This window comes from Odocoileus virginianus, chromosome 5 (assembly GCF_023699985.2).
Source record: "Odocoileus virginianus isolate 20LAN1187 ecotype Illinois chromosome 5, Ovbor_1.2, whole genome shotgun sequence".
NCBI lineage: Eukaryota > Metazoa > Chordata > Mammalia > Artiodactyla > Cervidae > Odocoileus > Odocoileus virginianus.
Window position 1 is genome coordinate 68,597,066 of NC_069678.1, and position 22,760 is coordinate 68,619,825.

Here is a 22,760-nt window from a genome sequence, read left to right on the forward strand (position 1 = left end):
ATTTACTTGATATAATATGTAGTAGTTATTCACCTTAAAAAACAGCATGGGACAGTTTCATAAGTAACTGATCTGTATTGAAGAGCACTGACTCTGAGTCTTAGTGGCACCCCAGACCCAGGAACCTCATTCTACCCTGGGAGTGACTTAATCTAACTCTAAATCCATAATAACCATATGGTTTTCTCTTAGAATTTCCTTTGCTTTTTATTTTTGCTTAATGAAATTCTAAAAATACATGGTTTGCTTAAACTGGATAATGAGTTCTACCTAACTTTTATCTGAAGCCTGTCCTAAATTCCAGGTTTTTGTTTCATCATCAGATAACTAAGGATCTTTAAAGGAGTAGTAAATATTCTTTAGAGAAGTCTTTAAAATAATAATGAATTGAGTAGTGAGTATGACAAAAAAATGGTTGGAGAAACAGATATGTTACTTGGAAGCCAGTGACGAAGAAAAAAATTAAGAGATATTTTTCTTCTAAAAATAAACTATTCTAGTTCGGAAGTTTAATTTAAAAACCTCATATAATTTCTTGTATTTTTTCCCCCCAAGTGATTAAATTCAATTTGAAGGTAATAAAACTCTACTACAATATTGGGAGTAATTCAGTGGTTGAAGTGAAACTGATAGTACAACAGTATATTGTTAATTAGAATACATAACCATAATTCAGAGATTGGAATTCCCTACTATCATAGGTCTAATTTCTGTAATGAAAGAAAACGATTCCTCAGGCAATATATGGAATTATGTGAGTCTGTGTCTTCTTAGAGACTACCTTTTTTGGGTTAGATTTTCTTTAAGGTTTCTTTCCTACTAAAGTGAGGACAGTGTTGGGTTCCACCTAAAGCTCCAGTCCTTTGACATTTCAGACAGTGATGTACATCTAAAGGGTGGTTGGGAATATTGCACCAGTGTGCAGAGGTGTCTCCGTCAGAGTTGAGGATTTCAAAATCACCAGGAAATGGTGGTAGTTGAAGTGGTGAGAGTGAGTGAGTTCACTTAGGAAGTAAGCAAAGGAAATGCTCTTGGACACTTGGCAGTATTAGGTAGAGTCCATGTTTAATTGGTAGGAGGAGGAGCCTGTAGTAGATTAGGTTCGTAGGAAGAGAAAAGACCAAGAAAGTCCGGAAAATGAGGTTCTTTGGTCCTCTGAGAATACAAATCTTAGTAACTTTGATGTTTTAAAATTTAAGTTATTAAAGATTGTATATTTTAAAAAATTGTTTTCCTGTAGATCATTACAGAAGTGTATTGTCTTACCATAGCATATTAACGTTTAAGGTGTTTTAAATCCATATTTGATGTCTTTTTCAACAAGTATTTATTGATTACCTCTTACGTGCTAGATTGTGGGTATTGTAGATGTTGTGAACAAAATAGACAAAACCCCCTGCCCTCAGGAAGTTTATTTGGCAGTAAAGGGTGAGAGACAGTGAATAGAATAAATCAGTAATATACAGAATAAATCACCAATATATTGCATGTTAGTCAGTACTAAGTGTAAGGGAGGGAAATAAAGAAGGAGGAATTGTGTATTATCTTGGGCTGCCATAACAAAATCCATAGACTTGGTAGCTTAAGCAACAGAAATTAATTTCTTCACAGATTTGAAGGCTAAAAGTACAAGATCAGGGTTCTGCCTTAAGCAGCAGAAATACACTTTTCTGGAAGTTCAGTAATAAGGTTCTGGCCGGTTCAGTTTCTGGTGAGGCCTCTCTTCGAGTCTTGTATATAGCCATCTTCTCGCTGTGTGCCGCGTGGTACAGAAAGAGTGATTGCTTTTTGTGTCTCTTCCTCTGCTTAGAAGGCACTGCTCCATCACAGGGTCATACCCCCATGACCTCACCCAAACATTGCCTCCCAGAGGCCCCACCTCTGAGCACCGTCACACTGGGAATTAGAGCTTCAGCATGGGCATTCCAGGATGGCAGCTCATTTCCCAGCAGAGGGGTAATGTGTGAGCAGAGGTGGTCATGGCTGCTGGAGTAGCCGTTGGAAATCGGGTTGGGTCAGAGAAGGTGTCCCTGTGAAGGAAGGTATGGGAAGGAAGACTTGAAATAAGGGCAAGAGTGAGCCACGCAGCTTCCTGGGGGAGGAGCCGTCCAGGCGGAGGGAATAGTAAGTACCTGAGCCAGCTGTATCTGAGGACCAGCAAAGAAACCAATGTAGCCGCTTGGGGTTAAGCAGCGGGAGGTGGAGGGAGCAGGTTTATAGGCCCCCACACAAAAAAGGGCTGGATTTTACTCAGAGACAGAGCAGCAGTGGGGGCTTCCCTGGCGGCTCAGTGATACAGCATCTGCCTGCAGCGCAGGAGTTGTAGGGGACTCGTTGTCCTCCCCTGGGTCAGAAAGATCCCCTGGAGGAGGGCATGGCAGCGCCCTCCAGTATTCTTGCCCGGAGAATCCCATGGACTCAGGAGCCTGGGGGGGCTGCAGCCCGTGGGGTCGCACAGAGCCGGACCTGACTGCAGAGTGCCTCGGTGGAGTGGTTTGAGCTGAGGCCAGAGGAGCAACAGGATCTGTGTTGTATTTGAAGAGTGTGATCTACAGCTCCTACAAAACAGTGCAATCATGTAATTTTGGAGTGCTTTAGTTTAGTATATTGTTCAGAAAATAAGCCAGATCCTTTTTTTGTTTTGTTTCTAAATCAGGCCTCCAAACTGGAAAAAAATATCCTTGCTTTTTTAAAAAATGTGAATTCTGAGATAATGCATGTGTAAATGCCTAGTTAAATATAGTCCTGTGATCCATTAGTATTTAAAAAGGATAAAGAAAAGGTTATAGTAATGGTATTATTTGTAGTTAATGATACGGTATGTTATAATTTTATTTACTTGAAATAATCAGTTAAATTTAGGAAACACATATTCCACATATTCCGTTACCATAACAACTTGGGTGAAAAATTGAAGAACAGATGTTGTATCAACCTGTTGATGTTTAATAGTATGACAATTTTTAAATTATATTCAAATTTTAAATTTATATATACCATACATAGTCCTTGAAAAAGATACCTTATTTAATTTTTTTCTGTTAAATATCATTATACTATATGAATAGATGTTAATAAGAAAAATTGTATAATAACCTGAGGTTGAAATTTACTTGAAGGATTTATTTTACAACTGAAAGCATTTATACTAAATTTTTTATATTTCTTCTCTCACCAACTCTATGTCATTGTTCGTTCCTTGGCATGGGGAAGGGGATAGAGAATAATAGAGTATGTAGGGAAAGCATTTAATTTGGAATTACTAGTTGTCTGGGGTTATGTTATTATAATCATAATTTTAAATAGGATTTATTTTTTAATACTCTTAGAACTTTCAATGTCAGCTTTATTTGTAAACTGTTTTTTAAATCTAGAGTTTCAAATTTACTACATTTAATTTTTAGGTATGAGAATTACTCAGTGGCAGACCATAAATGCATTCATTTTAATCTCATTTCATGTCAAATTCTTTAAACTTTCAGGAAGCTGGGGGTTTTAACTCATGTATAAATCATTCTTACATATTTATAATTGGACAAAGTAAATGCATAAATCATTAATATTATACATCTCATAAGGAGAAAATATGAGCGTGTTTAACATTGAAGTGAAATGTCGTTGTTGGCCAATGTACACAAACATACATTGTTCACCTTACAGAATTTCATTTTGTCTGACATGAAGAGTGTTGGGGAAAAGGCAAATATCATAGCAGCTACTGTAATTGAATTGGCCTCTGAATCATATAAAACCAGTAAGCCTGACAGTACCATTGTCTAAAACCTTAAAAAAATATTATGGTGCATTTGATGTGTATCTACTTGAGGCTGAAATGAATGGGCTATTAGAAAAAAATTGCTTTTAGGAGGAAAGGGGAGAAAAGTAATGATATTTTTAGAAAAACATGTTTAAAAAATGGAGGTGTTTTTTTTTTCCCCCTTGAAATGTCTTGGTTTCTGTTTTCAAAGGAGGCTTTTAACCTAACCGTGAGACTTCTTTGGCTTTAATTTTTTATCTGTTCTTTTTTCTTTTTCTTTTTTGAACTTAGTTTATTTTTTATGCGTAAGTAATTGCTGTTTTACTTGATATGTAGTACCAGATATAGTTCATTTCCTTTTCGGTGGACAAGTATCATTTACAGTGTTTTAAATTTTCTACAACTTACAGTGTGGTAAAATAGCTCTAAGGCCACGAAAGACAGAGATAATACCCAAGGATGCACTTGATAGGACACCAAATGATCTTTTACTACCCATTTCAAATTTTTTCAGTTTTTCTCTGTCTTTGTTTCCTATAGTGTTCTGTTAACCTTTCAAGTAGACACCAGATCAGATCATCCTGTCAGACTAATAAAAAACAAATTTTTGGTTACTTTTAAGTAGCCACACATTGTATTGTGTTTTATGATGTATTTTCTGTTCCTTGAAGTGGTAACCTACTGTTCTCATTATTTTCTGTTAAATTTGTTTTTAGTGAGTTTTTGCACTGAGGTTATTGATACTAAAGTTTCAGATCTTTTGAAAAGTATATGCTTACCTTCAGAAATTAAGGAAGAGAGTTGGAAATTCAGAGAGTGTAAAGGATCTGATTTCATTTTTCAGGAAAGACACTTAAACCTCTCATGAGCCATGAGCCATTTAGAATTAAAAGATATTGATGTAAAATCAAGGTTGAAGTTATAGAAGTGTAAAAATGACAAAAGAAAAGTGAAGATAGAAAAAAAGGTTGCTTTTTTTTTTTAAAGAAAAGATTTTTAGTTTTATTTTGATGGTAAAAATGTTAAAACATATATGAAGATAAAGAATAATTTGAATAATTTAGTGAACCCCCATTTTCACTCACATTCAGTAGTATTAACTTTTCATACATTTGCTTCATTTGCCTCTTCTCTTATTTCTTTCCCCTGAAGTATTTTAATGCTAAACTTATACATGAGGGCTTTCCCTCCTAATACTTCAATATACATTTTAGAAAGCAGTAGTGTTTTCTTCTGTAATCATATCATCATCATAGCTAAGAAGATTAAGTAATTTCCCCTTAATAAAGTTAAATATCCTTTGTATACTCAAACATGGTCCCAAAATATAGTTCTATAATTAGTTTATTCAAATCATCATCCAGCAAATCCGTATAGCATCTCCCTGCTTTGTCCCTTAAGTCTCTGATTTTAGAACAGTCTCCCTGCCCTTTGTTTGTTTTTAAACATGTTATTGATGTGTTGAATAAATCTAGACCCACATTCTAGATTTATCTGATTGCTTCTTTGTGGCCTTGACCAGCTTCTTTCTCTGTATGCTTGTAAGTGGAAGTTAACTTTTGGCAAGAATATTTTGTAGGTGGTGCAGTTATATTTCATATGGCTTCACATCAGGAGTCTCTTAATCTGGCTGCTCCAAGTTCAGTGATGTCACATTTGATCAGAGGGTTTGGGGGGTGATAGCATAACCCCTCCTTTGGGAATGTGGTTTTCCCCCTCATAGCCAGCAAGTGATTGTGAGGTGGTGATATGGCACTCTGCCAAAGATCCAGTTCTTCAGCAACCTGAGAAGTGTCTTTAATTGAAGAAATATTCTCCTCTCTCTCAAAAGGCTAAGCTGATTGTGTCTTCAGAAAGTGAAAGTGTTAGTTGCTTCAGTCATGTCCAACTCTTTGCGACTTTATGGACTGTAGCCCATCAGGCTCCTCTGTCCATGGAATTCTCCAGGCAAGAATACAAGAGTGGGTAGCCATTCCCTTCTCCATGGTATATTCCCAACTTAGGGATCAAACCCAGGACCCCTGCATTGCAGGCAGATTCTTTACTGTCTGAGCCAGCAGGTAAGCCCCATGTGTCTTTGGGAGGAATCTATCTATGTAGAACAGTGAAGAAGGAACTCAGACCAGCCAAGTCAGCTCTACTGGAACAGAAGATGCTGCAGGCACATTTTTCTCCTAGTTAAGAGTAGATTTAAGACGTAGGTAAGCGAGGTTTTTTAAAAAAAATCACAATGATGATGAGTGCATAAGAGTTGAAAGGAAGGTTGGTCACAGATAATTGTATTGATATTTAATAAATAGGTAGTGTCTGAGAGCCCTCAACTAATAATACCACAAAGATCTTCATCTCAACTAAATCCAGCATTAACAACAAAAACCAAAGCCCCCCAAATGCCCATTTTCCTCAAATAAGCTTTAAATAATAGAAAAACTAAAAAAACAAAACCAAATCTCAAATCTCAGGCTAATTTTAAAAATTCACTTCATCAGAGATGCTTCCTTTGTGGCTCAAGTGGTAAATAATCTGCCTGCCAATGCAGGAGACTTGGGTTTGATCCCTGGGGCAGGAAGATCCCCTAGAGAAGGAAATGGCAACCCACTCCGGTATTCTTGCCTGGGGAGTCCATGGTTGAGGAGTCTGGAGTGCTACAGTCCATGGGGTCACAAAAGAGTTGGACACAACTTAGCTACTGAGTATATGCAGAGGCCTAAAGCTGCATGATAAGGCTGATTTAGCTACATTGAAAGTGACAGGAAGAAGAATGACTTTACAAATGTAAGACACACCCACTTCAAAAAGTTACTTCACTTGTGATTATTACAGAGTAGCTATTGCAAAGAGCAGAATTGATGCTCTAGAGCAAAGACTTATTGATGCTCAGAGATAGAGCAACATACATGGCACAACCAAATTAAAACATCCGAAGCTAAAAAAAGTGTTTAAACAAATGGAAGCGTATTGAAGACACAAGGAAATCCAAGCTGCATGTAACAGTGATAAGGGTCATTTGTTTTGTCTTTTGACAAGACAAAAGACCTTTCTTTGACTTGTTTCTACGTCACATTTTTAATTTAGATAACATTTCTCAGGATGAGTTTTTAGAAGAATCCCAGAGCATCATGCAGGAGAAACATGAACATACCTAGATACATGCATTTATCAAATGTTTGCCCTTCATCGCAAAGATTGGCTTTTACAAGATGCCGTGGTATAAAGAGAAATTTTAAAAACACTTAAAGAGACTTTGGATCTTATTTTTCAGAGTTTGGAGAAGTGTAAGAGTTTAAAGGGGAATGGAACAAAACCAACCAAACAAAAACCAATGGAACGAATACATTTTGCTATGTTATCTAGCCAAACCAACTTTTCTTGCTTTTAAGATGGTGTGTGCTCAGTCACTCAGGCATGTCTGGCTCTTTCTGACTCCATAGACTGTAGCCTACCAGGCTCCTCTGTCCAGGGAATTTTCCAGGCAAGAATACTGGAGTGGGTTGCCATTTCCTACTGCATGGGATCTTCCTGACCCAGGGATCGAATTCACGTGTCCTGCTTTGACAGACTGATTCTCTACCACTTCTCTACTTGGGAAACCCCTTTTATGATGAAAGATCCCTTAATAAATGAAAGACATACAACAAAGTGTAAGTGAAGTACTCAGTAGCAGAAGGGAACTTTCCAAATCCACTGATGCTTCAGAATTAGATAATATATAGGTTAGCTTGCTATTTAGCAATATATAGGATTGTGATTATAGCTTGCACCCTGCTCTTCTTAGAAAACCAAAGATCACATAAAGGACTTAACAGAGAATTGAGTTGAACAGTACAAAAAGTAAGATTTAATGGACATTAGAAACTAAATGCTTGGAAATGAATGTTTATTTTCTTCTTGCGGGCGTGCGTGCTCAGTTGCTTCATCGTGTCCAATTCTTTGCGACCCTGTGGGCTCTAGTCCCCCAGGCTCCTCTGTCCATGGGGTTCTCCAGGCAAGAATACTGCAGTGGGTAGCCATTCCCTTCTCCAGAGGATCTTCTCAACCCAGGGACCAAACCTGGGTCTCCTGCATTGCAGGTGGATTCTTTGTCATCTGAGCCACGTGTGGGCGCTAGTAGTAAAGAGCCTGGCTGCCAATACAAGAGACATAAAGAGATGTGGGTTTGATCCCTGGGTCAGGAAGATCCCCCAAAGAAGGAAACTGAGATAGCAGTCTCTCCTGGATGTTTAATGAATGTTTTATGTATTTGTGTGGAGATCACGCCTCCTTCCCTCTTGGCCTAAGAAAAGGAAACTTTCTCCATCCCTCCCTCCATTCTAAGATACTTTAATAGTAAGTATTTAACACTGAGCCCAGGATTTCAAAGTAGTTCATATCATAACACCAATTTAGATAAAACACCTGGCACAGTGCAAGTCACATAGAAAATGAATGGTAAATGTTAGTTTCTTTCACTCCTAGTGGGAATCTTTAGGCTAGCTAATCCCATATTTAATGCTAGGTCTTCCATGGGATTCTTTGAACTATATATTCTTGTTATGTGAATGCATTCCTGCTTTCTCTTAGGCTGTAAAAACTCTTAAGAATGTTTTTCCTATGACATTTATCATAATGATTTATTCATAGCTTGTGTTCTGTAAATGTTTGTTTAAAATTCAGTATGCATTTATTAAGTACTATTATGTGCAGTGCATGGAGTTAAATACAGAAAACAAAGTAAGGGAAAAAGCATATTCTAGTTATATAGTAGGAACACACTGCTTACGTTAAAAGAGAGGAAGGCATATTTAATAAGATAGATTTGAATTTATAAAAAATAAAAGATGTTGATACCACAAAGCATAATAAAATAAATGTGGAAAGGAAAGTGAAAAAAAGAATGTTTCACCAACATATGTGATAAAAATCTTACTATGCAAAACAGATGAAGACTTGATGAAAATATATGTGGTCTGTAACAGGATTCTGCTTGATAGGTAGAGGAGTAAAACAGTTGATGTGTGAAGAAATACTAATATAAGCCTTTATGAAGTATATATAGTTTTTCTAGCAGTTAAGGAAATGTAGCTCAGATGTTGCCAAAGTACATTTTATTCAGTAAAAGATTACTCAAGAAACAATGTGCAAAAAAAAGAAAAAGAAACCACTTTAGTACGTGTTATGCAGAAGTAAAAAAACAACAACAAAAGAGGGTTCTAATTCCTTTTTTCTAAACCTTTTTGCTTTTCCATATGCTGTGCTATGCTAAGTGGCTTCAGTCACAACTGACTCTTTGAGGCCCCGGAGACTGTAGCCCGCCAGGCTCCTCTGTCCATGAGATTCTCCAGGCAAGAATACTGGAGTGGGTTGCCACGCCCTTGTCCAGGAGATCTTCCCAGTCCAGGAATTGAACCTCATCTCTTACGTCGCCTGCATTGGCAGACGGGTTCTTTACCACTGGTGCCACCTGGGATTACTTCCATGCCAGCTTTTGAAAAAGATAGATTTGTTTTTAAGACAAATCTTAGGTTCATAGCGAAATTGAATGGAAGGTACAATTTCCCATCTACCTCTTGCTTCCATGTGGCCACATCCTCCCCGTCTATCAAAATCCTGCACCATAGTGGTACATTTGTTACAATAGATGAACCTATATTGCCACCATTATTATGGCCCAAGTCCATAGTTTACATTAGGGTTCACTCTTGGTTGTACATTTGGTGGTGTTTTGACAAATGTATAATGGCATGTATTTATCGTTACAGTACTACCTAGTATAGGTTTCATTACCCTAAAAATACTCTTTGCTCTGTCTTTTCATCCTTGTCTCCCTTCTACCCCATAACAAACAAGGATCTTTTTAGTGTCTCCATAGTTTTACATTTTTCCGAATGTCATGTATGTAACTGGAATCACACACTATGTAGCCTTTACAGATTGGCTTTTTTTTTTCCTCTTAAAAACACACATTTAACATTTCTCCATGGCTTTTTATGGCTTGAAAATTTTTCTTATTAGTGCTGAATAATAATCTGTTGTCTGCTTGTAACACAGATAATTTATGTATTCACCTGCCAAAGGACATCCTGGTTGCTTCCAAGTTTTGGCAATTAAAAGTAAATAAACAACTACTAGGCAGTGTTTTGTTTCCTGCCAGTCACTTAACCTCTCTAGGGTTCAGTTTTCTTCTCTGTAAAATTTAATGCATGATTTCTAAGAATTCTGAGGTTTGAAATTATGTGGTTACCTAGATAGAAATCATGCAGTCTTACATGGATTAGGTCAGATATGATTGTATGCTGATGACATTATAAGGTGATAAACCCTTCCCGGTGAAAGCAATCTGGTCCTATATCACAAAAATTACACTCTGTTCTTATGCTTTTGATCAGATCATTTTATTTGGGGGAATTTTCCTTCCCAACTAGAGGTTAGAAAATAGCATTTTTTTTTTTTAAACAAAGATGTTCATAGCAGGGTAACTTATAAAAGCCACATAAAACAAAACTATGGAAACTGTTCACAAGCCCAGTAGTGGGGAAATGCAAAGTGAATTGCTTGAGGGCAGGGATCCTGACTGTTCTGATTCGGGTGTACCTAGCACTTTACTCAGTAGTGTGTTCTAAGTTTCTGTTGAAGGAAAAGTATTGACTAGGTTAAGGGAAAGAGAAGAGCTTTTACTGAATATAGAAGACTACTGGAGATGGCATTCTCTTCTCTTTGTTTGCTTTTTCACATCTCTCGTTGTTAAACTCAGCTGTACCGCCTGTTACCTGCTGACCCCCACACTTGGGCCTTTACTGACACCCGGGAAGGCCTCGGGCGTGCGATGTAGCAGCCGTGACAGAATGGCTTCTCACTTGGGAAAGAGCATCAGCCTGGTTGTGAAGCAGTTAAAGCAAGTGTAGTATGCCCCAGTTTTGCCAGGACAGCCTCAGCTTGTGCCTGATGTCTTGGTGTAAATCTTACTTTAATAGCATTTCCCTTCACTCTCAAAGGTATCCTTGTTTGGACAGTAGGTCACCATTTGACTGAGGGTCTGAATTTCTGTTTACTTTAGTGCTGTAGCTGGGAAACGTTGTTTTTCTTTTTTCAGTTCAGTTTAACAAACATTTACTTAACACTGAGTACATATTACATTGCCGTATTGTGGGATACAAAGAAAATTCAGACAAGACCTCTGTCACCAAAGAATTTCACTTCAGTGCTTTTTACTCTTTATTTTGGTAACTCACAGCCTCATTCAGAGTCAGAGTCCTAGACCCAAGCCCTTGCCCTGGCCTCAGCCATTTAAAAAGACCCTTTTCTGACTTGCCTCTGGTTGCAAGCCCTCCTCTCCTGTGAGACCTAAGGGAATAGTCCCTTTTAAGAACCTGTGCTGTCATCACAGGCAATCTGGTATTTGGGATAATGGAATTCCTCACCCAGATCCTTTGGAGCCTGTTTCCGGGGCCTGCGTGCACCTCTTCCCTTGGACACGCGCACACAAGGTCCCTCGTGCCAGGTGGGCGGTGATGGGAGAAGGAAGTGGACAGCCGGCCAGTGGCAGCAGCCAGGGTAGGCTCCGTGCAGCCTTACGGTGAAATTCAAGGATGCTAGTTTTGTGTTTGGCCATCGGCGTCATTTTGATTGTCTTTTCCTTAAAGTAGAACAGAACATTTTTTATGTAGTCATTTTAGATATTTAAATATATGGTGTCTGAGCCTCCGTTTGCATTCTTGGCATGGACCCCACAGATGTCAGAAGCAGGCACACTCAGAGTAAGACCGAGATCCCTTCCCTGACCCGTGAGATCCCACACGCTCTGCGCCTACCACATACCCTCTCTGCTGCAGCTGGCCTGGCTTCCTCATCTCAGGTTCTGTCTCTCACTGCCGCATTTTGGAATTATCTTCTTCTGGATACCCGAATTACTTCTTCCCTCAGGTCCTGTCCTTTAGGTCTTCCCTCCACCCCTTCTGGTCATTATTTTATCAGTGAGACCTAGTGAAATGTTCCGTTCAGTCGCTCAGTCGTGTCTGACTCTTTGCCACCCCATGGACTGCAGAACGCCAGGTCTCCCTGTCCATCACCAACTCCTGGAGTTTACTCAAACTCATGTCCATCGAGTCAGTGATGCCATCCAGCCATCTCATCTTCTGTCGTCCCCTTCTCCTCCTGCCTTCAACCTTTCCCAGCGTCAGAGTTTTTTCCAGTGAGTCAGATCTTTGCATCAGGTGGCCAAAGTATTGGAGTTTCAGCTTTGGCATCAGTTCTTCCAATGAACATTCAGGACTGATTTCCTTTAGGATCTCCTTGTAGTCCAAAGGACTCTCAAGAGTCTTCAACACCACAGTTCAAAATCATCAATTCTTCGGCACTCAGCTTTTTTTTTATAGTCTACTCTTACATCCATACATGACTGGAAAAACCATAGCCTTGACCAGACTTACCTTTGTGGGCAAAGTGATATCTCTGCTTTTTAATATGCTGTCTAGGTTGGTCATAACTTTTCTTCCAAGGAGCATGCATCTTTTAATTTCATGGCTGCCGTCACCATCTGCAGTGATTTTGGAGCCCCCCAAAATAAAGTCTGTCACTGTTTCCATTGTTTCCCCATCTATTTGCCATCATAAAGTGATGGGACTGGATGCCATGATCTTAGTTTTCTGAATGATGAGTTTTAAGCCAGCTTTTTCACTCTTCTTTCACTTTCATCAAGAGGCTCTTTAGTTCTTGTTCACTTTCTGCCATAAGAATGGCGTCATTGCATATCTGAGGTAATTGATATTTCTCCCAGCAATCTTGATTCCAGCTTATGCTTCATCCAGGCCAGCATTTCGCTTGATGTACTCTGCATATAAGTTAAATAAGCAGGGTGACAATATATAGCCTTGAGGAACTCCTTTCCCGATTTAGAACCAGTGTGTTGTTCCATATTGAGTTCTAACTGTTGCTTCTTGACCTGCATACAGATTTCTCAGGAGATAGGTAAGGTGGTCTGGTATTCCCATCTCTTTTCAGAATTTTTCACTTTATTGTGACCCACACAGTCAAAGGCTTTGTTGCAGTCAATAAAACAGAAGTAGAAGGTTTTCTGGAACTGTCTTGCTTTTTCTATGATCCAACAGATGTTGGCAACTTGAACTCTGCTTCCTCTGCCTTTTCTAAATCCAGCTTGAACATTTGGAAGTTCACAGTGCACGTACTATTGTAGCCTGACTTGGAGAATTTTGAGCTTTACTTTACTAGCATGTGAGATGAGTGCAATTGTGCAGTACTTTGAGCATTCTTTGGCATTGCCTTTCTTTGGGATTGGAATGAAAACTGACCTTTTCCAGTCCTGTGGCCACTGCTGAGTTTTCCAGATTTGCTGGCATACTGAGTGTAGCACTTTCACAGCATCATCTTTTAGGATTTGAAATAGCGCAAGTGGAATTCCATCACCTCCACTAGTTTTGTTCGTAGTGATGCTTCCTAAGGCCCATTTGACTTCGCATTCCAGGATGTATGGCTCTAGGTAAGTGATCACACCATCGTAGTTATCTGGGTCATGAAGATCTTTTTTGTATAGTTCTTCTGTGTATTCTTGCCCCCTCTTGTTAATATCTTCTGCTTCTGTTAGGTCCATACCATTTCTGTCCTTTATTGTGCCCATCTTTGTATGAAATGTTCGCTTGTTGTCTCTTATTTTCTTGAAGAGATCTCTAGTCTTTCCCATTCTATTGTTTTCCTCTGTTTCTTTGCATTGATCAGTGAGGAAGACTTTCTTATCTGTCCTTGCTGTTGTTCAGAACTCTGCATTCAAATGGGTATATCTTTCCTTTTCTCCTTTGCCTTTAGCTTCTCTCCTTTTCTCAGCTATTTGTAAGGCCTCCTTAGACAACCATTTTGCCTTTTTGCATTTCTTTTTCTTGGGAATGATCTTGATCACTGCCTCCTGTACAATGTCATGAACATCTGTCCGTAGTTCTTCAGGCACTCTGTCTATCAGATCTAATCCCTTAAATCTGTTTGTCACTTCCACTGTATAATCGGAAGTGATTTGATTTAGGTCATACCTGCATGGTCCAGTGGTTTTCCCTACTTTCTTCAATTTAAGTCTGAATTTTGCAATAAGGAGTTCTGAGGCACAGTCAGCTCCCAGTCTTGTTTTTGCTGACTGTAGAGAGCTTCTCCATCTTTGGCTGCAAAGAATATAATCAATCTGATTTCATTATTGACTACCTTGTAATGTTCATGTGTAGAGTCTTCTCTTGTGTTGTTGGAAGAGAGTGTTTGCTATGACCAGTGCGCTCTCTTGGCAAAACTCTGTTAGCCTTTGCCCTGCTTCATTCTGTACGCCAAGGCCAAATCTGCCTGTTACTCCAGGTGTTTCTTGACTTCCTAGTTTCTTATTCCAGTCCCCTATAATGAAAAGGACATATTTTTGGGGTGTTATTTCTAGGTCTGTTAGGTCTTCATTGAACTGTTCAACTTCAGCTTCTTCAGCATTACTGGTCGTGGCATAGACTTGGATTACTGTGATATTGAATGGTTTGCCTTGGAAATGAACAGAGACCATTCTGTCATTTTTGAGATTGCACCCAAGTACTGCATTTTGAACTCTTTCATTGACTATGAGGCCTAGTCCGTTTCCTCTAAGGGGTTGTTGCTTCTAAGGGATTCTTCTAAGGGAATTCTCAAATCCCCTTCCCTGCTTCTCTTCCCTTAATGTGCATCATTATCCAAAATTTAGAAGCGGTAAAAGACTGAACTAATTTTTCCCCTCAGATGTGTTTCTTTCAAAATCCCTAAGAATCAAGACTTTCTTCTCTTAAAAAATTTCTATTTTAGTTTTCATGTTTTAAGGTCATCCATGTACCCACTTTAAAGAAGCCCATAGCTCTCTGAGGCTAGTATGTGAAGCAGCAGTCTCCCTATCCTGCTTCCAGTTTCAAGGGTAACTACAACTCTATAAAGTGGTTCTTTCAGTACCACTGAAACATGCTTATATGGCTACTTCCTAACTTTTCGGTGTTGGGTATTAGATGTTCGTTTCTCCCCATGGAGGATGAGAATTAAGCTCCCCTTGACTGTGCATACACAGGCATGAATACAGCTCTCCCCCTTTTGGTTAGATAAAGATAGGTTTTTTAAACCCTGTAAACACTAATCACAGCTGAGCCATGTGGTATCCTATGTTTACTTTTCTTTTCCCTGCAGCATTTTATTTTCCCTGGAGTTAAAAGTTGTCATGATTTTGATTTGCTTACTTGTCTAGGTTATTAGCATCATTTCCACCCCAGACTGTCCCACTTATGTATATCTTCTTTCATTGTGTTCACATCTATTTTTGTTTTTTTCTTTTTTCCTCTTGAAAAAAATCTGAGTCTTAAGATCTTTTTGATCCGAATATTATTCTCAGGATTGGCTCGACTTTGACAAATCGTAGAGATACCTTCAAGAAGCCTTGTTTATCACCAACAGGACAGTGGGCAGTCATTGCAGATATAGCTGTTCTTTGCAAATACCTTCTTTTTGAATAAATCATGTAAATATGACTATTTACTATGAATTTACATATATTCACTTTTGCATGTTGTATTTAAGATCCCTTTATTGCAGAAATACAGAATGTATTCTTATTTTTCACTGTTTTAATAAATTTTTATGTGTATATATATTTTGTATTGTATTCTTTCTTTATAGGCTCTCAAAATTAGAGAGACCTGTAATTGCCCACCACTTTCTGGACCAGACCCTCGATTACTATTCAAACTCAGCATGAAGAATTTTCTTGAAGCAGAGAAAGAAGACCTAAATATCACGGTTAAACAGAAAATGGATACTCTTCCCATCCAAAACCAGAAGCAATACCATTAACATGTATAGTGGACAAAAGAACTGGCAGCTGAATTAAAATTTATGAGACACAGGATACATGAAGAATGCAGCAGTCCTTATCATTTTCATGTTATTTTTTAAAAATGATGTTTGAAAGGAAGAAAATGGATACTCAGGGTCAAATCATGTATATTACAGGTATTATCTAAATTCCTATACTAGGTATTTATTTTTCATGAAATATTGATGTATTTAATCAATTTAAAAATACCATCAATGAGGAAAATGCCACAGAATAAATTTATATTACATATTTTACTCTGTCTTATACTTTTGATTTGGGGGGAAAACGTCTAGAGGATGAAAAATCAGAATATCAGAACGTGAAGTAATTGTTATCATCTAGAGGGTTCCAGCTGAGCCCAAACTGAATTTAAGAGTTTGGGTGGTTATCAATGAACTAGGAAACTGATAGTCTGAAATATACAGAAATTGGTTTGCATTAGGACTGCAATTGTGTGGAATAGGGCACCTTTGACTAGAGAGTTTCCTGATCCTCATCTGTGGCCATGAGTGATTAAGAAGAAGCTGAAGAAGCTCTTTCCGTAGGCAGACACAAGCAGTGCTGTTTGTGGTCCAAGTGGTCAAGTGAGAAAATGAGAAGGACCCTCTGCAGACATGGTATGCTTCTGGTGCACTGAAGCCGCAGCAGAAGTTGTGTCATCTGGACTCGTTGATGGTATTGTAGTCTCAGTACCTCGGGGGTTCTCAGAGAACACAGCCAACCTGTTCTCAGTGAGGTATCAGGAGACGCAGGCATGGGCGAGCTGTAGTCCCCAAGTTGATCTTTCTCGGTAGCAGACATCGAAAAAGATCTGGATGAAGATGAACGAAGAACAAGACACATCCCTAGTGATACCCAGAAATTACTGTATTTGCTACATGTAGAAACAGGTTTTAAAAATGTATTATTATTTTTGTATTATTTGTACTCCCAAACTGGTGAAGTCTAGTGATGTTGAAGTTATATTAAGAAGGATATGTTTCTTATAACACATTAAATCAAATAAGTAGTTTAACAAAAAATTAAAGGGGAAATCTGCCTTTTACCTGTCCCCATTCATCACACAACCCTGTGAACTAGGTCTTGTTACAGGCATACTCCAGAGATACTACAGGACCGGTTCCAGACCACCACAAGAAAGTGAATATCACAGTCAAATGAGTTGCAATTTTTTGGCTTCCCAGTGCATATAAAGCTTATGTTTATACTGTACTGTAGTCTATTACATGTGCAATAGCATCATGTGTAAAAAACAATATACACACCTTAATTAAAAAATAATGCTGTTGGGACAATGTGACACAGTCTTGCCACAAACCTTCAATTTGTAAAAGACATGATACCTGCAAAGTGCAATAAAGTGAAGCGCAGTGAAATGAGGCATGCCTGTATTTTCAGTGTATGATGAGAAACAGGCTTGCAGAGGTTCAGTGATACACTCAGTGTCTCTCACCTAGAAGGAGCAAAGCTAGACCTTCCTGACTAGTATGTCCACTTCCACACCCTCAGCTTTCTAAAACTATCAAAAGGAACAAACTCTTCTCGGTTGTTCGTCAGCTTCCTCGTGTATGACTTTGATATAGGTGAAAAACCGTCTAAGTTTAAAATCAAGGATCACTGTGTCACCTATAAGGCTGTTTTCCAGGTCTTCCTCTCAGACGTGTCTATCAGGCTTCATGTGAAAAACCTGGAATGAGGCAGGACAGCAGTGAAACCTCTCGCCCTGCCTGTGAAACTGTTACTTCTCACTGGGGATGTGTCTGGATGCAATTACATTGTCTTTGACAAAGTATTGACCTAGTTGTTAAGAAGACAAGTCCAGAGTGTATTTATGTTTTTCGAGGCTTTCTATGTATTGCTTGGAGGGAATTTCCTCATCTGCCCACAAGACTTGTAAGGCAGAGGTTTGCATTAACCATTCTCCATTTGGTTGTTCTTTCTGCCCTTAGTGATTGGAGTTCTGTCACTCCATGCCATGTAAGGACATCTGGAGAAGGTCCCCAACAGGTCAACAGTAAAACACACTTTTAGATTTCCCTGTAAATATCCTAAGAAAATTATGTAGTGGAGACCCTAGTTTGTTTATTTTTTCTTCTATTCTCACATCTAATTGTATTGTTCAGACTTCCTAGAAAATGTATACAAGTTGACATCTTGTTAGAAAAAGCAGAGAAAATATAGACATGATAATTTTATAGTGTACATGAAAAGTATTTTTTAAAAACTAAAATCAATAAATGTAAAAGAAATGTTACATTTCAGCTCAGGGTTTTAGGATAAATTAAATAGCAGTTGGAACATAGTATGTGTACACATGCTTTAAGTTGTACGTGGAAACAACCTCTCTATGTCCTGCATTTAGGTGCATAACTTACTCTGAGTGCTTTTTATGTGCTTGGAGGATTTAGATGCTGTTGGCTAGAACATGATGCTGGTTAATCCAGGGCACAAATTCAATCTAATTTCTTTTATAATCTGAATAGTTTTAATACTATATCCTCTAAAACTAAGCTCAAAGAAAACATGTATATTTACTGCTGTATCTCTTAATACCTAATCATTTTTAGCACATTTGCATTTTGCTGATAATGTGCAATATCATCGGTCAAAAGATTAGAAAAAAAGGAAAGCAATCATACTTGGTGAAATCTCTGCCTTTTGATAGCCATGGGACCCTGGACAAGTCCCCTAAACCCTCTAACCCTCATTTCTTCATTTATAAATGGAGATAATAAATCCTACTTTATAGGTTAACATGATGGTTAAGGGAAATGATGTACTGAAAGCATTTAGCACAATGTCTAGAGCTCCAAACAATAAAAATAGCCACAATTTATTGAATTCTTACTTTGTACTAAGAACTGTGCTAAGCATTTTTTAAGCACTATTGAACTTCACTGTAACCCTGTATATGATGGATATTATATTATCCCCTATTATAGATCAGGAAACTGATGTTCAGGGGGTTAATGAAACTTGCTCAAGGTCACATGGTGTATTTCTTAAGATTATTTTACTTGCAAGAACAGAAAAGCCAACTCAAACTCAATCAAGAAAATGTATTGTCTCAGCCAACAAGCCCAGAAGTGCACTAGCTCTGGACACAATTCAGTCCAGAGGATCCTGATTTCAGCAGAGCAACGGCTCTTTGTGACTTTTCTCAGCCCTGGCGTCTCTCTCCTCTGGTGATAATCAAGATGGCTGTAGGCAGCTGCCAGGTTTACTTCACATCTAGGTGGGAAGAGTGACTCTCTTTGCAATTTTTGAAACAAAGCCTTCGTTGCTAAGTGCAGCCCCTAGAGAGCATCCCAGAAGCAGTCACCATCACCATGGTAGAGGATGGGATTGTCCTGACTGGCAGGCGCCAAGGATGGGCACAGTCAACAGCACCCAAACAGAGCTCTGTGACGTGGAGGGGGACATGCACCTGCAGGGTCTGTTGAGTGATGAATACAGAAACTTGTTGCCTTTGCCTCTTTGAGCAAGTAAGGAAACATGATCCTTTAAGATTGGTCTGAAATGATATTTAATCTGGACAAAAACACTGTAGCAAAATTATACATTGATATGATGGTGGATTTGCATCGAAATGTTTGCTTTCATTTATAAATTTCTTTTTTGCCTGACCTGAATTACATCCTCAAAATCAACCTATGAGATTGGAAGGACAAGTGAGTTTTGCTCATAGTGGATAAAACTAAAGCTTGAAGGAGTTAGGCAAATTATCCAAGTGAATGGCTGAACTGAGATCAGAAGGAAAAGATTCATTGATTTATAATCCTATGCTCATTCAACAGTAACACCACACTGTAACTCCACTCTTTTTGGAGAGGCAGGCCTTACCTCCGTTTATCTCAAAACTGAAGCTCAAAGATACTAAGCAACTGTGTGCCCAGCACTGCTCAACAAGTAATGGCAGAACTGAGATTGAAGCCCTCATCTTCTGATTCCAGAGTCTGTGCTCCTCATCCATTTACTCCTTCAGCGGGCAGATCCCATAAAGGAAGTGGACATGCACAGGGTTCCTTTCCTTTCACTCCTCACTTGTGAACAGCAGGGCCGATACCTTCTCTTCTCTTTCTTAAAAGCACTCATTTTAATGCTCTATGGCACATGGTAAAAATATCTATTTTAAGCATAGTCATATACATGAAGATAAAATTCCTGGTAATTGTTCTATAATATAACATGTTTTTTTTTTTAATTGAAATACACTTGATTTATAATGCTGTGTTAATTCTGTACAGCAAAGAGACTCGGTTATATATATACACACACACACATATACATACCCACACAAATTCTTTTTTATATGCATCACCATTATGATTTATCTCAGGATATTGAATAGAGTTCCATGAGCTATACAATAGGACCTCGTTTATCCATCCTAAGTGTAGTAGTTTGCATCTTTCAACCCCAGGTTCCCAGTCCATCCCTCCCCCATCTCCCTCGTCCTCAGTAACCACAAGTCTGCTCTTGAATCTGTTTCTCTTCCATAGATTGGTTCATTTGTGTCATATTTTAGGTTTCATATATGAGTGATATCATATGGTATTTGTCTTTTTCTGATTTACTTCACTTAGAATGATAATCTCATTGCATCCATGTTGCTGCAAATGACATTATTTTGTTCTTTTTTATGGCTGAGTAGTGTTCATTTTATTTGTGTACTGTATCTTCTTTATCCATTTGTCTGTTGATGGACATGTAGGTTGTCTCCATATCTTTGATATTGTGAATAGTGTCGCTGCGAACACTGGGTTGTATGCATCTTTTCAATTAGAGTTTTGTCTGGATATATGCCCAGTTGTGGGATTGCTGGATCATGTGGTAATTCCATTTTTAGTTTTCTGAGGAACCTTTCTACTGTTTTCCATAATGGCTGCACAAACTTAAATTCCCACCAACAGTGTAGGAGGGTTCCCTTTTCTCTACAGCCTCTCCAGCATTTGTATAATGTATTTTTATTGAAACCTAGAGAGTTCCTTAATCTGTGGTAAAAACATATATATATATATATATATATATATATATATATGTATAATTTCACTGTGAAAAGAAAGCACTATCAGTGCATCCCCCCTTTATTCCTTGGCCCTCTAATTTCCATCAGAAAACCAATAGCCCTCCAAAGTAGGCCAGTGGCTTTAGCTTTTAAATCACCAGGAATTCTTTTTACATGATCTGGCTCTGTGTGCATGGATGTTTGCACCAAGTTCTCTCTGTCTTGAAGGGTTGGAATGTCTCAACCCATGACCAGGGTCTCTCGCTGCACTGGCTGCTTAGGAGCTGAGATAGTTGGGTTAGGGGCGTAAGTCACAGTGTGGTTCTGCTTCCAGGTCTCAGCATTTCTGTGATGTCATCAATGACCAATCAGGACTGCTGATCATCATGTGATCTCTGGTGTTACCAAATTCCAGCCAAAAGAAAGATTTGTGATTTTAATTAGTCTGTGTGGCCTAATTATATGAGAGAAAATATAAAAATTTTAGTTAGGTTCTTTGAAAGATTCCAATAAAATCTTTACAAGCCACAAGGGGCCTGGGACCTCTTCCCGGGAGGTATGAGTTTACAGTCAGATTCACTTTTTTTTTCTCCAGAAGAAAGAAAGTAAAATTAACATGTATAAATGTTGACCAGTATATTATAGCCATATTTCTGTAGGTTAGGGATGATGGATAGTCTACTGAAGGTAGACAGGTCTGTTGTTCTGTATACAAGGATATATTTTTTAAATATCATTTTTGCAGAAAAGCAAGTTGAATTTAATTTTTTCCACAACTGTTCCCCTCTGATGTTGGAATACCTTGAGAAAAATCAAGAACATGACTAATCTTATTTTTTCTTTAGGAAAACAGGATGATAACATTTTCCTTGCCTACTTCCCAGTTATTATGGGTTTTAAATATAGTTATGTGTCTCTGCTTTGTACAATATCCAAAATGCTGCATGCAGTTTGGGGCTGGCTTTTATCATTTTGTATTTAAAACACCTATAATTTATTTTTGTATTCTAAGATATACAACCAAATTTATGCCATTAATTTTCTTAAAAACTGCTTCATTTCTCTTTCAAAAAAAAAAACGCTGCATGCAGGCTGATTCTAGCATCATCTTAGTCTGGGTGATAAGGTTATTTTATTTAGGAGAGGTCATTTCCAAAAGGATGACCATTGCCTGATGTGATACAACCCAGAACTGATGATGATCTGTTCTTACCCAAGGGTGAGAAAAAGGGAAACCTATCTGTAGCAGGTTTAGTTTTAGTCTGATTTATGAGCCTATACATGTGTGTGTTTAACCTGCTACTGCGCTAAGTCATGTCTGACTCTACGACCCCATGGACTGGAGTCCTCCAGGCTCCTCTGTCTATGGGATTTCCCAGGCAAGAATAGTGGCGTGGGCAGTCATTCCCTTCTCCAGGGCATCTTCCTAATGCAGGAATCGAACCCAGGTCTCCTGCTTTGCAGGTGAATTCTTTACCACTGAGCCACCTGGGAAGCCCCATCACAGTTTTAACCCGCTCATTAATCCATACTGCAGTGGTTTCTCCCTCCCTGCTCTCTCTGTCCACTTCCTTACATGAGCTCCTGAGAGCAAGGCCAGATAAACCACCTCAGCCCTACCTACTTTACCCTGCTGCCTGCCTCGGCCTTATTTTGGGGGAGACCCAAACTGGGAAGTTAGTTATGAAACACTGTTATTATTATTGAATGCCCATAACAACCCCACTTAGCAGATGACGAAACTAAAGTTCAGAGAGTGGGAATTGGCCCATGGTTACACAGCAGTGCATAGTTTAAATAACCCTTGCCCCTCAGGGTTGTTATGAGGAGGTAATGAGTCAACACTTAAATATAAATGGGCTTCATAAACTGTAGTACTGGGCAAGAGTGGCTTATTGTCCCTTCACAATGCCACCTCTTCTAATGATGGGGACACAAAACGATCATCTGATGCTCAGAGTAGCCATAAACATACCCACATACAATAGCTAAACATCCCTCGTTCAGGCCCATCATCAGTCCCCAGGGCAGCCTCGGAGCTGGAACCTATTATCTCTGATTCATACGCTCTGGATCCGGAGTGACCCTAGTAACCAGCCGTGTAGTGGGAGTTTTGACCTGGAAATCAGAGTCCAGAGGTAAAGTGGTTTTTA

General features: G+C 38.7%; 1 protein-coding gene across 2 annotated transcripts in view; it reads left to right on the forward strand.

Moving 5' to 3' along the window:
* Positions 1 to 15,853, forward strand: part of OMA1 (OMA1 zinc metallopeptidase) — a 59,582-nt gene extending 43,729 nt beyond the window's left edge. For both annotated transcript variants that reach the window (XM_020905275.2, XM_020905354.2), the window contains exon 9: positions 15,401 to 15,853. In XM_020905275.2, coding sequence (XP_020760934.2) covers positions 15,401 to 15,574 — 174 coding nt within the window. In that variant the 3' untranslated portion in view covers positions 15,575 to 15,853. The remainder of the gene's footprint in view (positions 1 to 15,400) is intronic.
* Positions 15,854 to 22,760: the final 6,907 nt, after the last annotated feature.